The 17759-nt window shown below is 29.2% G+C and overlaps 1 protein-coding gene across 1 annotated transcript in view; it reads right to left on the bottom strand.

Moving 5' to 3' along the window:
- The window catches only part of LOC130175220 (sushi, von Willebrand factor type A, EGF and pentraxin domain-containing protein 1-like), a 28583-nt gene extending 11594 nt beyond the window's left edge, over positions 1 to 16989 (bottom strand). The window contains exons 1-4 of the mRNA XM_056385575.1: positions 16841 to 16989; positions 16547 to 16744; positions 15355 to 15454; positions 15189 to 15262 (exon numbers count right to left, since the gene is read on the bottom strand). Of these exons, the coding sequence (XP_056241550.1) occupies positions 15189 to 15262; positions 15355 to 15454; positions 16547 to 16744; positions 16841 to 16892 (424 nt within the window). The 5' untranslated portion in view covers positions 16893 to 16989. The remainder of the gene's footprint in view (positions 1 to 15188; positions 15263 to 15354; positions 15455 to 16546; positions 16745 to 16840) is intronic.
- Between the last annotated feature and the right edge of the window lie 770 nt (positions 16990 to 17759).

The following is a 17759-nucleotide window of genomic DNA, read 5'->3' as shown; positions in this document are numbered from 1 at the left end:
AAAAGCCAGAAAACGTCATAGTATAGTATGGCATAAAATGTTTAAAAAAAAAAAAAAAAAAAAAAAAAATTATATTAGGGATTAAAAGGTCATAAAAACGTCATAGTATTGTGAGGCATCAACTAACATAATATAGTAAGGCATAAAATTGCCAAAAAACGTCATAATATAGTAAGGCATAAAAATGTCAAAAAACGTCATAGTATGGCATTAAACGTCAAAAAAACATCATAGTAAATTAAGGCATAAAAAGTCATAAAAACGTCATAGTATGGTAAGGAATAAAACGACATAATAAAGTAAGCCATAAAAAAGCCAAAAAACGTAATGCCATAAAAGTGTCAAAAAACGTCATAGTATAGTATGGCATAAAAATGTCAAAAAACATTATATTATATTAGGGCATAAAAGGTCATCAAAAGGTCATAGTATGGTAAGGCATCAACTAACATAGTATAGTAAGGCATAAAATTGCCAAAAAACTTAATAGTATAGTATAAAAATGTCAAAAAAAACGTCATACTATATTAAGGCATAAAAGTCATAAAAACATCATAATATGGCAGGGAATAAAACGACATCATAAAGTAAGCCATAAAAAAAGCCCAAAAACGTAATGCCATAAAGGTGCCAAAAAATGTCATAGTATAGTATGGCATAAAATGTCAAAAAACATAATATTATATTAGGGCATAAAAGGTCATCAAAAGGTCATAGTATGGTAAGGCATCAACTAACATAGTATAGTAAGGCATAAAATTGCCAAAAAACTTAATAGTATGGCATAAAATTGCCAAAAAACGTCATAATATAGTAAGGCATAAAAATGTCAAAAAAAAAAAACATCATAGTAAATTAAGGCATAAAAAGTCATAAAAACGTCAAAGTATGGTAAGGAATAAAACGACATAATAAAGTAAGCCAGAAAAAAAAAAGCCAGAAAACGTCATAGTATAGTATGGCATAAAATGTTTAAAAAAAATAAAATTAAAAAAAAAATTATATTAGGGATTAAAAGGTCATAAAAACGTCATAGTATTGTGAGGCATCAACTAACATAGTATAGTAAGGCATAAAATTGCCAAAAAACGTCATAATATAGTAAGGCATAAAAATGTCAAAAAACATCATAGTAAATTAAGGCATAAAAAGTCATAAAAACATCATAGTATGGCAGATAATAAAACGACATCATAAAGTAAGCCATAAAAAAGCCCAAAAACGTAATGCCATAAAAATGTCAAAAAAAAAAAACATAGTAAATTAAGGCATAAAAAGTCATAAAAACGTCAAAGTATGGTAAAGAATAAAACGACATAATAAAGTAAGCCATAAAAAAAAGCCAGAAAACGTCATAGTATAGTATGGCATAAAATGTTTAAAAAAAAAAAAAATAAAAAATAAAAATTATATTAGGGATTAAAAGGTCATAAAAACGTCATAGTATTGTGAGGCATCAACTAACATAGTATAGTAAGGCATAAAATTGTCAAAAAACGTCATAATATAGTAAGGCATAAAAATGTCAAAAAACATCATAGTATAGTATGGCATAAAACGTCAAAAAAACATCATAGTAAATTAAGGCATAAAAAGTCATAAAAACGTCATAGTATGGTAAGGAATAAAACGACATCATAAAGTAAGCCATAAAAAAGCCAAAAAACGTAATGCCATAAAAGTGTGAAAAAACGTCATAGTATAGTATGGCATAAAAATGTCAAAAAACATAATATTATATTAGGGCATAAAAGGTCATCAAAAGGTCATAGTATGGTAAGGCATCAACTAACATAGTATAGTAAGGCATAAAATTGCCAAAAAACTTAATACTATAGTATAAAAATGTCAAAAAAAACGTCATACTATATTAAGGCATAAAAGTCATAAAAACATCATAGTATAGCAGGGAATAAAACGACATCATAAAGTAAGCCATAAAAAAAGCCCAAAAACGTAATGCCATAAAGGTGCCAAAAAATGTCATAGTATAGTATGGCATAAAATGTCAAAAAACATAATATTATATTAGGGCATAAAAGGTCATCAAAAGGTCATAGTATGGTAAGGCATCAACTAACATAGTATAGTAAGGCATAAAATTGCCAAAAAACTTAATAGTATGGCATAAAATTGCCAAAAAACGTCATAATATAGTAAGGCATAAAAATGTCAAAAAAAAACATCATAGTAAATTAAGGCATAAAAAGTCATAAAAACGTCAAAGTATGGTAAGGAATAAAACGACATAATAAAGTAAGCCATAAAAAAAAGCCAGAAAACGTCATAGTATAGTATGGCATAAAATGTTTAAAAAAAATAAAATAAATAAATAAAAATTATATTAGGGATTAAAAGGTCATAAAAACGTCATAGTATTGTGAGGCATCAACTAACATAGTATAGTAAGGCATAAAATTGCCAAAAAACGTCATAATATAGTAAGGCATAAAAATGTCAAAAAACGTCATAGTATAGTATGGCATAAAACGTCAAAAAAACATCATAGTAAATTAAGGCATAAAAAGTCATAAAAACATCATAGTATGGCAGGGAATAAAACGACATCATAAAGTAAGCCATAAAAAAGCCCAAAAACGTAATGCCATAAAAATGTCAAAAAAAAAAAACATCATAGTAAATTAAGGCATAAAAAGTCATAAAAACGTCAAAGTATGGTAAGGAATAAAACGACATAATAAATTAAGCCATAAAAAAAAGCAAGAAAACGTCATAGTATAGTATGGCATAAAATGTTTAAAAAAATAAAATTAAAAAAAAAATTATATTAGGGATTAAAAGGTCATCAAAAGGTCATAGTATGGTAAGGCATCAACTAACATAGTATAGTGAGGCATAAAATTGCAAAAAAAAAAAAAACTTAATAGTATAGTATGGCATAAAAACGTCAAAAAAAACATCATAGTAAATTAAGGCATAAAAAGTCATAAAAACGTCATAGTATGGTAAGGAATAAAACGACATAATAAAGTCAGCCATAAAAAAGCCAAAAAACGTCATAGTATAGTATGGCATAAAAATGTCAAAAAACATATTATATTAGGGCATAAAAGGTCATCAAAAGGTCATAGTATGGTAAGGCATCAACTAACATAGTATAGTAAGGCATAAAATTGCCAAAAAACTTAATAGTATAGTATAAAAATGTCAAAAAAAACGTCATACTATATTAAGGCATAAAAGTCATAAAAACATCATAATATGGCAGGGAATAAAACGACATCATAAAGTAAGCCATAAAAATTGCCAAAAAACTTAATAGTATGGCATAAAATTGCCAAAAAACGTCATAATATAGTAAGGCATAAAAATGTCAAAAAAAAAAAAACATCATAGTAAATTAAGGCATAAAAAGTCATAAAAACGTCAAAGTATGGTAAGGAATAAAACGACATAATAAAGTAAGCCATAAAAAAAAGCCAGAAAACGTCATAGTATAGTATGGCATAAAATGTTTAAAAAAAATAAATAAATAAATAAAAATTATATTAGGGATTAAAAGGTCATAAAAACGTCATAGTATTGTGAGGCATCAACTAACATAGTATAGTAAGGCATAAAATTGCCAAAAAACGTCATAATATAGTAAGGCATAAAAATGTCAAAAAACGTCATAGTATAGTATGGCATAAAACGTCAAAAAAACATCATAGTAAATTAAGGCATAAAAAGTCATAAAAACATCATAGTATGGCAGGGAATAAAACGACATCATAAAGTAAGCCATAAAAAAGCCCAAAAACGTAATGCCATAAAAATGTCAAAAAAAAAAAAAACATCATAGTAAATTAAGGCATAAAAAGTCATAAAAACGTCAAAGTATGGTATAGAATAAAACGACATAATAAAGTAAGCCATAAAAAAAAGCAAGAAAACGTCATAGTATAGTATGGCATAAAATGTTTAAAAAAAAAAAAAAAAAATTATATTAGGGATTAAAAGGTCATAAAAACGTCATAGTATTGTGAGGCATCAACTAACATAGTATAGTAAGGCATAAAATTGCCAAAAAACGTCATAATATAGTAAGGCATAAAAATGTCAAAAAACGTCATAGTATAGTATGGCATAAAACGTCAAAAAAACATCATAGTAAATTAAGGCATAAAAAGTCATAAAAACATCATAGTATGGCAGGGAATAAAACGACATCATAAAGTAAGCCATAAAAAAGCCCAAAAACGTAATGCCATAAAGGTGTCAAAAAACGTCATAGTATAGTATGGCATAAAAATGTCAAAACATGTCATAGTATAGTATGGCATAAAACGTTAAAAAAACATAATATTATATTAGGGCATAAAAGGTCATCAAAAGGTCATAGTATGGTAAGGCATCGACTCACATAGTATAGAAAGGCATAAAATTGCCAAAAAACGTCATAATATAGTAAGCCATAAAAAAAGCCAAAAAACGTCATAGTATAGTATGGCATAAAATGTCAAAAAAAAAACATCATAGCAAATTAAGGCATAAAAACATCATAGTATGGTAAGGAATAAAACGACATAATAAAGTAAGCCATAAAAAAAGTCAAAAAACGTAATGCCATAAAAGTGTCAAAAAAGGTCATAGTATAGTATGGCATCAAACATTAAAAAAACATAATATTATATTAGGCATAAAAGGTCATCAAAAGGTCATAGTATGCTAAGGCATCGACTCACATAGTATAGTAAGGCATAAAATTGCCAAAAAACGTCATAATATAGTAAGGCATAAAAATGTCAAAAAAACATCATAGTATAGTATGGCATAAAAATGTCAAAAAAAAAAAACATCATAGCAAATTAAGGCATAAAAACATCATAGTATGGTAAGGAATAAAACGACATAATAAAGTAAGCCATAAAAAAAGTCAAAAAACGTAATGCCATAAAAGTGTCAAAAAAGGTCATAGTATAGTATGGCATCAAACGTTAAAAAAACATAATATTATATTAGGGCAAAAAAGGTCATCAAAAGGTCATAGTATGGTAAGGCATCGACTCACATAGTATAGTAAGGCATAAAATTGCCAAAAAACGTCATAATATAGTAAGGCATAAAATTGCAAAAAAACGTCACAATATAGTAAGGCATAAAAATGTCAAAAAACGTCATAGTATAGTATGGCATAAAACGTCAAAAAAACATCATTGTAAATTAAGGCATAAAAAATCATAAAAACGTCATAGTATGGTAAGGAATAAAACGACATAATAAAGTAAGCCATAAAAAAAGCCAAAAAAACGTAATGCCATAAGTGTCAAAAAAACATCATACTATATTAAGGTATAAAAGTCATAAAAACGTCATAGTATGGTAAGGAATAAAACGACATCATAAAGTAAGCCATAAAAAAGCCAAAAAACGTAATGCCATAAAAGTGTCAAAAAACGTCATAGTATAGTATGGCATAAAAATGCCAAAAAACATAATATTATATTAGGGCATAAAAGGTCATCAAAAGGTGATAGTATGGTAAGGCATCAACTAACATAGTATAGTAAGGCATAAAATTGCCAAAAAACTTAATAGTATAAAAATGTCAAAAAAAACGTCATACTATATTAAGGCATAAAAGTCATAAAAACATCATAGTATGGCAGGGAATAAAACGACATCATAAAGTAAGCCATAAAAAAAGCCCAAAAACGTAATGCCATAAAGGTGCCAAAAAATGTCATAGTATAGTATGGCATAAAATGTCAAAAAACATGATATTATATTAGGGCATAAAAGTTCATCAAAAGGTCATAGTATGGTAAGGCATCAACTAACATAGTATAGTAAGGCATAAAATTGCCAAAAAACTTAATAGTATGGCATAAAATTGCCAAAAAACGTCATAATATAGTAAGGCATAAAAATGTCAAAAAAAAAAAACATCAGTAAATTAAGGCATAAAAAGTCATAAAAACGTCAAAGTATGGTAAGGAATAAAACGACATAATAAAGTAGGCCATAAAAAAAGCCAGAAAACGTCATAGTATAGTATGGCATAAAATGTTAAAAAAAAAAAATAAAAAAAAAAAAATTATATTAGGGATTAAAGGGTCATAAAAACGTCATAGTATTGTGAGGCATCAACTAACATAGTATAGTAAGGCATAAAATTGCCAAAAAACGTCATAATATAGTAAGGCATAAAAAAAGCCAAAAAACGTCATAGTATAGTATGGCATAAAAATGTCAAAAAAAAAAACATCATAGCAAATTAAGGCATAAAAACATCATAGTATGGTAAGGAATAAAACGACATAATAAAGTAAGCCATAAAAAAAGTCAAAAAAACGTAATGCCATAAAAGTGTCAAAAAAGGTCATAGTATAGTATGGCATCAAACATTAAAAAAACATAATATTATATTAGGCATAAAAGGTCATCAAAAGGTCATAGTATGCTAAGGCATCGACTCACATAGTATAGTAAGGCATAAAATTGCCAAAAAACGTCATAATATAGTAAGGCATAAAAATGTCAAAAAAACATCATAGTATAGTAAGGCATTAAATTGCCAAAAAACGTCATAATTATAGTAAGCCATAAAAAAAGCCAAAAAACGTCATAATATAGTAAGGCATAAAAATGTCAAAAAAACGTCATAGTATAGTATAGCATAAAACGTCAAAAAAACATCATTGTAAATTAAGGCATAAAAAATCATAAAAACGTCATAGTATGGTAAGGAATAAAACGACAAAGTAAGCCATAAAAAAAGCCAAAAAACGTAATGCCATAAGTGTCAAAAAACATCATACTACAGTATGGCATACAAATGTCAAAAAACGTCATAGTATAGTATGGCATAAAACGTCAAAAAATCGTCATACTATATTAAGGTATAAAAGTCATAAAAACATCATAGTATGGCAGGGTATAAAACGACATCATAAAGTAAGCCATAAAAAAAGCCAAAAAAAAGTCGTAGTATAGTATGGCATAAAATGTAAAAAAAAAAAAAAAAAAAAAATTATATTCGGGATTAAAAGGTCAAAAACGTCATAGTATGGTAAGACATCAACTCACATAGTATAGTAAGGCATAAAATTGCCAAAAAACGTCATAATTATAGTAAGCCATAAAAAGTCAAAAAAACATCAAAGTAAATTAAGGCATAAAAAGTCATAAAAACGTCATAGTATGGTAAGGCATCAACTCACATGTATAGTAAGGCATAAAATTGCCAAAAAACGTCATAATATAGTAAGGCATAAAAATGTCAAAAAACGTCATAGTATAGTATGGCATAAAACGTCAAAAAAACATCATAGTAAATTAAGGCATAAAAAGTCATAAAAACATCATAGTATAGTATGGCATAAAAATGTCAAAAAACGTCATAGTATAGTAAGGCATAAAAAAAGCCCAAAAACGTAATGCCATAAAAATGTCAAAAAAACATCATAGTAAATTAAGGCATAAAAAGTCATAAAAACGTCAAAGTATGGTAAGGAATAAAACGACATAATAAAGTAAGCCATAAAAAAAGCCAGAAAACGTCATAGTATAGTATGGCATAAAATGTTTAAAAAAAAAAAAAAAAAAAAAAAAAAAAAAAATTATATTAGGGATTAAAAGGTCATAAAAACGTCATAGTATTGTGAGGCATCAACTAACATAATATAGTAAGGCATAAAATTGCCAAAAAACGTCATAATATAGTAAGGCATAAAAATGTCAAAAAACGTCATAGTATGGCATTAAACGTCAAAAAAACATCATAGTAAATTAAGGCATAAAAAGTCATAAAAACGTCATAGTATGGTAAGGAATAAAACGACATAATAAAGTAAGCCATAAAAAAAGCCAAAAAACGTAATGCCATAAAAGTGTCAAAAAACGTCATAGTATAGTATGGCATAAAAATGTCAAAAAAACATTATATTATATTAGGGCATAAAAGGTCATCAAAAGGTCATAGTATGGTAAGGCATCAACTAACATAGTATAGTAAGGCATAAAATTGCCAAAAAACTTAATAGTATGGCATAAAAATGTCAAAAAAAACATCATACTATATTAAGGCATAAAAGTCATAAAAACATCATAATATGGCAGGGAATAAAACGACATCATAAAGTAAGCCATAAAAAAAGCCCAAAAACGTAATGCCATAAAGGTGCCAAAAAATATCATAGTATAGTATGGCATAAAAATGTCAAAAAAACATAATATTATATTAGGGCATAAAAGGTCATCAAAAGGTCATAGTATGGTAAGGCATCAACTAACATAGTATAGTAAGGCATAAAATTGCCAAAAAACTTAATAGTATGGCATAAAATTGCCAAAAAACGTCATAATATAGTAAGGCATAAAAATGTCAAAAAAAAAAAAACATCATAGTAAATTAAGGCATTAAAAAGTCATAAAAACGTCAAAGTATGGTAAGGAATAAAACGACATAATAAAGTAAGCCATAAAAAAAAAGCCAGAAAATGTCATAGTATAGTATGGCATAAAATGTTTAAAAAAAATAAAATTAAAAAAAAATTATATTAGGGATTAAAAGGTCATAAAAACGTCATAGTATTGTGAGGCATCAACTAACATAGTATAGTAAGGCATAAAATTGCCAAAAAACGTCATAATATAGTAAGGCATAAAAATGTCAAAAAACATCATAGTAAATTAAGGCATAAAAAGTCATAAAAACATCATAGTATGGCAGGGAATAAAACGACATCATAAAGTAAGCCATAAAAAAGCCCAAAAACGTAATGCCATAAAAATGTCAAAAAAAAAAAACATAGTAAATTAAGGCATAAAAAGTCATAAAAACGTCAAAGTATGGTATAGAATAAAACGACATAATAAAGTAAGCCATAAAAAAAAGCCAGAAAACGTCATAGTATAGTATGGCATAAAATGTTTAAAAAAAAAAAAAAAAAATTATATTAGGGATTAAAAGGTCATAAAAACGTCATAGTATTGTGAGGCATCAACTAACATAGTATAGTAAGGCATAAAATTGCCAAAAAACGTCATAATATAGTAAGGCATAAAAATGTCAAAAAACGTCATAGTATAGTATGGCATAAAACGTCAAAAAAACATCATAGTAAATTAAGGCATAAAAAGTCATAAAAACATCATAGTATGGCAGGGAATAAAACGACATCATAAAGTAAGCCATAAAAAAGCCCAAAAACGTAATGCCATAAAAATGTCAAAAAAAAACATCATAGTAAATTAAGGCATAAAAAGTCATAAAAACGTCAAAGTATGGTAAGGAATAAAACGACATAATAAAGTAAGCCATAAAAAAAAGCCAGAAAACGTCATAGTATAGTATGGCATAAAATGTTTAAAAAAAAAAAAAAAAAAAAAAAAAAAAATTATATTAGGGATTAAAAGGTCATAAAAACGTCATAGTATTGTGAGGCATCAACTAACATAGTATAGTAAGGCATAAAATTGCCAAAAAACGTCATAATATAGTAAGGCATAAAAATGTCAAAAAACGTCATAGTAAATTAAGGCATAAAAAGTCATAAAAACATCATAGTATGGCAGGGAATAAAACGACATCATAAAGTAAGCCATAAAAAAGCCCAAAAACGTAATGCCATAAAGGTGTCAAAAAACGTCATAGTATAGTATGGCATAAAAATGTCAAAAAATGTCATAGTATAGTATGGCATAAAACGTTAAAAAAACATAATATTATATTAGGGCATAAAAGGTCATCAAAAGGTCATAGTATGGTAAGGCATCGACTCACATAGTATAGAAAGGCATAAAATTGCCAAAAAACGTCATAATATAGTAAGCCATAAAAAAAAGCCAAAAAACGTCATAGTATAGTATGGCATAAAATGTCAAAAAAAAACATCATAGCAAATTAAGGCATAAAAACATCATAGTATGGTAAGGAATAAAACGACATAATAAAGTAAGCCATAAAAAAAGTCAAAAAACGTAATGCCATAAAAGTGTCAAAAAAGGTCATAGTATAGTATGGCATCAAACGTTAAAAAAACATAATATTATATTAGGGCAAAAAAGGTCATCAAAAGGTCATAGTATGCTAAGGCATCGACTCACATAGTATAGTAAGGCATAAAATTGCCAAAAAACGTCATAATATAGTAAGGCATAAAATTGCAAAAAAACGTCACAATATAGTAAGGCATAAAAATGTCAAAAAACGTCATAGTATAGTATGGCATAAAACGTCAAAAAAACATCATTGTAAATTAAGGCATAAAAAATCATAAAAACTTCATAGTATGGTAAGGAATAAAACGACATAAAGTAAGCCATAAAAAAGCCAAAAAACGTAATGCCATAAGTGTCAAAAAACATCATACTATATTAAGGTATAAAAGTCATAAAAACGTCATAGTATGGTAAGGAATAAAACGACATCATAAAGTAAGCCATAAAAAAGCCAAAAAACGTAATGCCATAAAAGTGTCAAAAAACGTCATAGTATAGTATGGCATAAAAATGCCAAAAAACATAATATTATATTAGGGCATAAAAGGTCATCAAAAGGTGATAGTATGGTAAGGCATCAACTAACATAGTATAGTAAGGCATAAAATTGCCAAAAAACTTAATAGTATAGTATAAAAATGTCAAAAAAAACGTCATACTATATTAAGGCATAAAAGTCATAAAAACATCATAGTATGGCAGGGAATAAAACGACATCATAAAGTAAGCCATAAAAAAAGCCCAAAAACGTAATGCCATAAAGGTGCCAAAAAATGTCATAGTATAGTATGGCATAAAATGTCAAAAAACATAATATTATATTAGGGCATAAAAGGTCATCAAAAGGTCATAGTATGGTAAGGCATCAACTAACATAGTATAGTAAGGCATAAAATTGCCAAAAAACTTAATAGTATGGCATAAAATTGCCAAAAAACGTCATAATATAGTAAGGCATAAAAATGTCAAAAAAAAACATCATAGTAAATTAAGGCATAAAAAGTCATAAAAACGTCAAAGTATGGTAAGGAATAAAACGACATAATAAAGTAAGCCATAAAAAAAAGCCAGAAAACGTCATAGTATAGTATGGCATAAAATGTTTAAAAAAAAAAAAATAAAAAAAAAAAAAATTATATTAGGGATTAAAGGGTCATAAAAACGTCATAGTATTGTGAGGCATCAACTAACATAGTATAGTAAGGCATAAAATTGCCAAAAAACGTCATAATATAGTAAGGCATAAAAATGTCAAAAAACGTCATAGTATGGCAGGGAATAAAACGACATCATAAAGTAAGCCATAAAAAAGCCCAAAAACGTAATGCCATAAAGGTGTCAAAAAACGTCATAGTATAGTATGGCATAAAAATGTCAAAAAATGTCATAGTATAGTATGGCATAAAACGTTAAAAAAACATAATATTATATTAGGGCATAAAAGGTCATCAAAAGGTTATAGTATGGTAAGGCTTCGACTCACATAGTATAGTAAGGCATAAAATTGCCAAAAAACGTCATAATATAGTAAGCCATAAAATTGCAAAAAAACGTCACAATATAGTAAGGCATAAAAATGTCAAAAAACGTCATAGTATAGTATGGCATAAAACGTCAAAAAACATCATTGTAAATTAAGGCATAAAAAAATCATAAAAACGTCATAGTATGGTAAGGAATAAAACGACAAAGTAAGCCATAAAAAAGCCAAAAAACGTAATGCCATAAGTGTCAAAAAACATCATACTATAGTATGGCATACAAATGTCAAAAAACGTCATAGTATAGTATGGCATAAAACGTCAAAAAATCGTCATACTATATTAAGGTATAAAAGTCATAAAAACATCATAGTATGGCAGGGTATAAAACGACATCATAAAGTAAGCCATAAAAAAGCCAAAAAAAGTCGTAGTATAGTATGGCATAAAATGTAAAAAAAAAAAAAAAAAAAATTATATTAGGGATTAAAAGGTCATAAAAACGTCATAGTATGGTAAGACATCAACTCACATAGTATAGTATGGCATAAAACGTCAAAAAATCGTCATACTATATTAAGGTATAAAAGTCATAAAAACATCATAGTATGGCAGGGTATAAAACGACATCATAAAGTAAGCCATAAAAAAGCCAAAAAAAAGTCGTAGTATAGTATGGCATAAAATGTAAAAAAAAAAAAAAAAAAAAAAAATTATATTCGGGATTAAAAGGTCAAAAACGTCATAGTATGGTAAGACATCAACTCACATAGTATAGTAAGGCATAAAATTGCCAAAAAACGTCATAATTATAGTAAGCCATAAAAAGTCAAAAAAACATCAAAGTAAATTAAGGCATAAAAAGTCATAAAAACGTCATAGTATGGTAAGGCATCAACTCACATGTATAGTAAGGCATAAAATTGCCAAAAAACGTCATAATATAGTAAGGCATAAAAATGTCAAAAAATGTCATAGTATAGTATGGCATAAAACGTCAAAAAAAAAAAAAAAAACATCGTAGTAAATTAAGGCATAAAAAGTCATAAAAACGTCATAGTATGGTAAGGAATAAAACGACATAATAAAGTAAGCCATAAAAAAGCCAAAAAACGTAATGCCATAAAAGTGTCAAAAAATGTCATAGTATGGTAAGGAATAAAAGGACACAGTATAGTAAAGCTTAAAAAAGGTCAAAAACATCATAGTATACTATGACATAAAAAGTCAAAAAACGCCAAAATATAATTTGGCATGAAAAGTCATAGTATAGTAAGGCATGAATTGATATAAAAATGTCATGTTATAATGAGGCATAAAATTGTCAAAAAGCGCTATAGTATGTAAGGTATGAAAATAAAGGCCCCAAATATTGGAGAAAAAACAAAAAAAAAAAAAAAAAAAAAAAAAAAAAACACCATAGTATACTATGGCATAAAATTGTGATACAAGGTCATAGTATAGTATGGCCTAAAAATAAAAAAACGCCATAGTATAGTCTGGTATAAAAAGTGAAAAAAAACGTAGTATAGTAAGGCCTAAAAATGGAAAAACAAAATGACACAGTATACTATGGCATAAATAGTCATAAATGTGTCATGGTATAATAAGGCATGAAATGATCTAAAAATGTCATGTTAAAATGAGGCATAAAATTTAAAAAACATAGTATAGTAAGGCCTAAAAATGGAAAAAAACACCATAGTATAGTATGGCATAAAAAGTGTAAAACCGTCATTGTATACACTGTCATAAAAAAGTGAAAAAACACCTTAGTATAGTATGGTATAAAAAGTGAAAAAACGTCATGGTATAGTAAGGCCTAAAAATGTAAAAAAAAACGACATAGTACACTATAGCATAAAAAGTGAAAAAAACCCATAATATAGGAAGGCATAATAATGTCATAGTATACTATGGTATCAAAAGTGAAAAAACATCATAGTATAATATGACATAAATTGGTAAACATGTTATAATGAGGCATAGAATTGTCAAAAAGCACCATAGTATGTTAGGTATAAAAATGACAGTATAGTATGGCATAAAAAGTGAAAAAACTTCACGGTATAGAATGGCATAATGTCATAGTATAATAAGGGCTAAAGAGTGGGAAAAAAAACAAAAACAATATAGTATAGTATGGCATAAAAAGTGAAAAAAATGCAATAGTATAGTATGGCATAAAAAGTGAAAAAACACCATGGTATAGTAAGGCATAAAAAGTGAAAAAACATCATAGTATAGTAAGGCCTAAAAATGGAAAAAAACGCCATAGTATAGTATGGCATAAAACTGAAAAACGTAGTATAGTAAGGCCTAAAAATGGAAAAAAAAAAAAAAACGACACAGTATACTAGGCATAAAAAGTCATAAAAATGTCATAGTATAATAAGGCATGAATGATGTAAAAATGTCATGTTATAATGACACATAAAATTTTCAAAAAGAACCATAATATTTAAGGTATAAAAACCGTATAGTAAGGCTGAAAAATTGGATAAAACACGGCATAGTATAGTATAACATAAAAAGTGAAAAAACGCCATAATATAGGAGGGGATAATAATGTCATAGTATAGTATGGCATAAAAAGTCACAAATATGTCTTAGTATAATAAGACATGAAATGATATAAAAATGTCATTATAATGAGGCATAAAATTTTCCAAAAGGCATCATAGTATTTAAGGTATAAAAACAGTATGGTAAGGCCTAAAAACGGAAAAAAAAACGACATAGTACATTATGGCGATGTAAAAATGTCATGTTATAATGAGGCATAAAATTGTCAAAAAGAACCATCATATTTAAGGTATAAAAACATAGCAAGGCCAATATATTGAAAACAAAAAAACAACATGGTATAGTATGGCATAAAAAAGTGAAAAACATCATCGTACAGGAAGGCATAAAGTCAAATATGTCATAGTATAATAAGGCATAAAATTGTCAAAAATGTCATAGTAGAGTAAGGTATAAAGACGCTAAAACATGTCATAGTATAGTAAGGCATAAAAACGTCAGGTATAAAAAATTGTGTATTAAGGCATAAAAACAATAAACCTAATGTGCATGTCCTTGTACTGCAAGAGGAAACTGATGTACTCAGAACCAACGCAGACAAAGAGAAAATATACTAACTCAACACAGAAACATCCAGGGCCCAGCATTCGAACCCAGAACCTTCTCACTGTGCAGCCGTTATTTCCAACCACTGCACCACCTCACATAATTATCGTGTAGGCAGGCATAAAAAAAGTCATAGTATAGTAAGAAATAACATCAGTGTACTAAGACAATAAAAAGTCTGTAATAAAAAAGGCATATAAAAAAAAAAAAAAAAAAAAAAAAAAAAAAGGTAGTTCATTTTGACATTCATGGGAATTTTCAACAAACTAAACTCATGCTTTGATATAGCCACCACTTTATGTTATAAGGCACATTGGAATGATCTAATTTAACTTCACTCCAAATATAGTGCAAATAAGTTCATTCAAATATTGGTAGGGACAATTCTGGCCTCCCAAAATATTGGTAGGGACATGTCCCTACCGTCCATATGCAAACCTACACCTTTGATTAAGGGATTAAGTAAAATACCTTCATTGTGCATCACATTTAGCAAGTGGTTACTCAGTTTTTAAAGAAAACCCCACCCACATCAAAAATCACCTCTCTAAAGTACTGTCAACCACAATATGCAAAAGGGTTTCAGATCACAAGCATGTAAGAATGCTCTAATATTCCATTGCCCACCTTCACAAGACGGGAATTCACTAGTCCATCCAGACTTCTTGCATATCATATAGTTTGGTCCTTTCAGGGTGTACCTGTCAATGTGGAGAGATACTGTATTGTCAAACACAAATTCAGAGTCTTATTCTGACCAAGTTTTACATGAGCTTCTTCAGGTATAACTTACCCCTTGTTGCATTCAGCATAAACCTTCTCCCCAAGGTATGAATTCCCTTCATAGTGCAGCTGACCATTTGGCAGATCCCCGGCATAGCCACATGATTTCTCTGTAGGGGGGGGCACACACCCAATCAAAACTGGCAGGAAGGGAAGGCTGTAATCGGATTCTAATCCATTTTGTATAATTGAAGGCATCAGATCCAACTCAATAACTTCTGAGTTTTCCCACCAACATTTTGTGTCATTTTTAAAAAAACACTGGAATAGTAATATACTATGGGAGCTCATCTACAGGAACCCCCCCCCCCCGTGTCTGAGCAAAACACTGAAAACGTGTCATAACACAAAATTTCCAGCTGTTGAAATTGAGTCTTAAGAGTTAAGTATTCAAATTGGAACAGGTGGAGCTGCCTAGCGGTGATGGAAATCACCTATCTGGATCAGCAGAGTAGACTTATACTGCAGGTCTACTTTACAAAACACTACATAGGATTTCTTCAAATTACATGAAAAAGCTCAATGTAGCTACCCATGTGTTATTGTAATTCAAAGCAAGACAAATTTATTGGGATAATTATTTCATTACTCGATCCAGCAAAGCCAACAGGTACAGGAAATGAACATGCTCTGCACTCTTTACAACATGAGACATTAAAATTGATCCTGTACAGTTGATTTAGCAACATAGATACATACATACATACATAATTAAGCAATACAAAGCTTCAAAAAAACTTCAGTGACTGCTGGAATAACATGCAGGGTTCCCTCATGGCCATTAGGGGGCGTTTGGCTTTTTCTAAGCTGTTGGTATTTAAAATTTTTTAGAAAGAAATAAAAAATATCACAATAGTTTTGCAAATATCCCACTGAAATCAATTATTTACATCTATGTAGCCTATATGTGCCTGTCTGTCCAGATAAAAGTGTACAGGAGTTTTATGTGCCTATTTTATCGGCCCTATCATATTTTTACGCCCCCTTTTAAATACTTTACATTTTTTGTGTACTTCATCACTTTTTACATTATAGGCTTATTATTTGTTCTTTGTTGTTTCATAAGCCTACAACCCTTTTAGACGTAGCCTGCTTTGTGATATTGGGCTACAATAAACCTTGACTTACATGGGAAACAACATTTAACAGTCTCTTTTCTCTGTTATTCATACATAGAGACAGCGAATGTGCCAAGTACTTACTTTCGCATTTCAGACTCAGTTTGGTCCATTGTCCTCTATCACACTCCACACTTCGGCTGCCACTGGATGGAGTGAAGTCCCCATGGCAGTTGTAATAAACCTTCTCCCCATGGTCGAACCTCTGTTTGCTGGAAAATGTTTTTACTAGTATGGCGTGTTGATATTCCGGCGGCGACGAACATTCCTTTCGTTCCCTTGCTTTTTTTTTTTTTGGAAGACCAATCACCATTAGTTACAATATCAAAACAAATCACAACCTGCGACATTCATGTGGATTTTATTTGTTTAATTTACCTGAAGTAAGCGCAGCAAACCAGAAAAGCAGAATATTCCTCCTGAAATTCATCACGTTTGTAGTCTGTGTCGTTCGGTTCGAAAACAGCTCAGTCGCGGATTAAACTTCAAGTGGCAACAGCAGGGTCACATTAAGTAATTTATAGAGTAGGAGTGTCACAAAACAGGAGCAGCCCAGGAGACCAGCTGATGGAAATATACTATCACTGAGAAAACAGCGCCAAAGAGACAGAGGGACACAGAGCACTGTATTTAAAACAAACAAACAAAACACACACACTGATACACAAAAGAAAAATAAGAAGAAGAAGAAGAAAAAGGAAATAAAAACTGGGTATCCAAATTTAAGAGTGATGTCACGTTGGTTAACAAGCACCTTGAGAGGTACTGTGAAAAATACAATCTTACACCAAGCAAGATTTCCAATTGGAATAAGAATCACATACGTAATTCAAAGAAGAAAAAAAGAACCAAAACATTTTTTTGGAGGATTTTATCATAAAAGATGAAAATCCTCAGTATGACAGTAAAGCATATATATTCACAATTTTCAAGTCAGTCTTAAAAAATTTAATCAGGTGCCCATATGTACAAAGGAAGAGTCTCCTTTTTTCTTAGCTTTAATCATCCCTCCTATTCATACTGGCTACAGAGCATCACCTTTCAATGCACTACCTATGTAAATCTGCATTCCAAGTTCTAAAGTTTATCTGAAGTTAAAATGAGGCTTTAGCAGAGTTGGACAAATCAAGGTGCTATCTTTCAAAGTTAAAGCCTTTCTGGTACAAAATTCCTTCTTTTTATTAATACCCTTCCACAACAGCTCAGCACAGAAACACTGAACAAAAAAAGGGAATTCTGTACAAAAATGACTGTGAGAGGCTTTGAGAGAAGCCCAATTGACTCGATTGATTCAGAC

Source organism: Seriola aureovittata, chromosome 9, assembly GCF_021018895.1.
Source record: "Seriola aureovittata isolate HTS-2021-v1 ecotype China chromosome 9, ASM2101889v1, whole genome shotgun sequence".
Classification (NCBI taxonomy): domain Eukaryota; kingdom Metazoa; phylum Chordata; class Actinopteri; order Carangiformes; family Carangidae; genus Seriola; species Seriola aureovittata.
The sequence above is the reverse complement of the archived record's forward strand: the minus strand, read 5'-3'. Positions and strand labels throughout refer to the sequence as shown.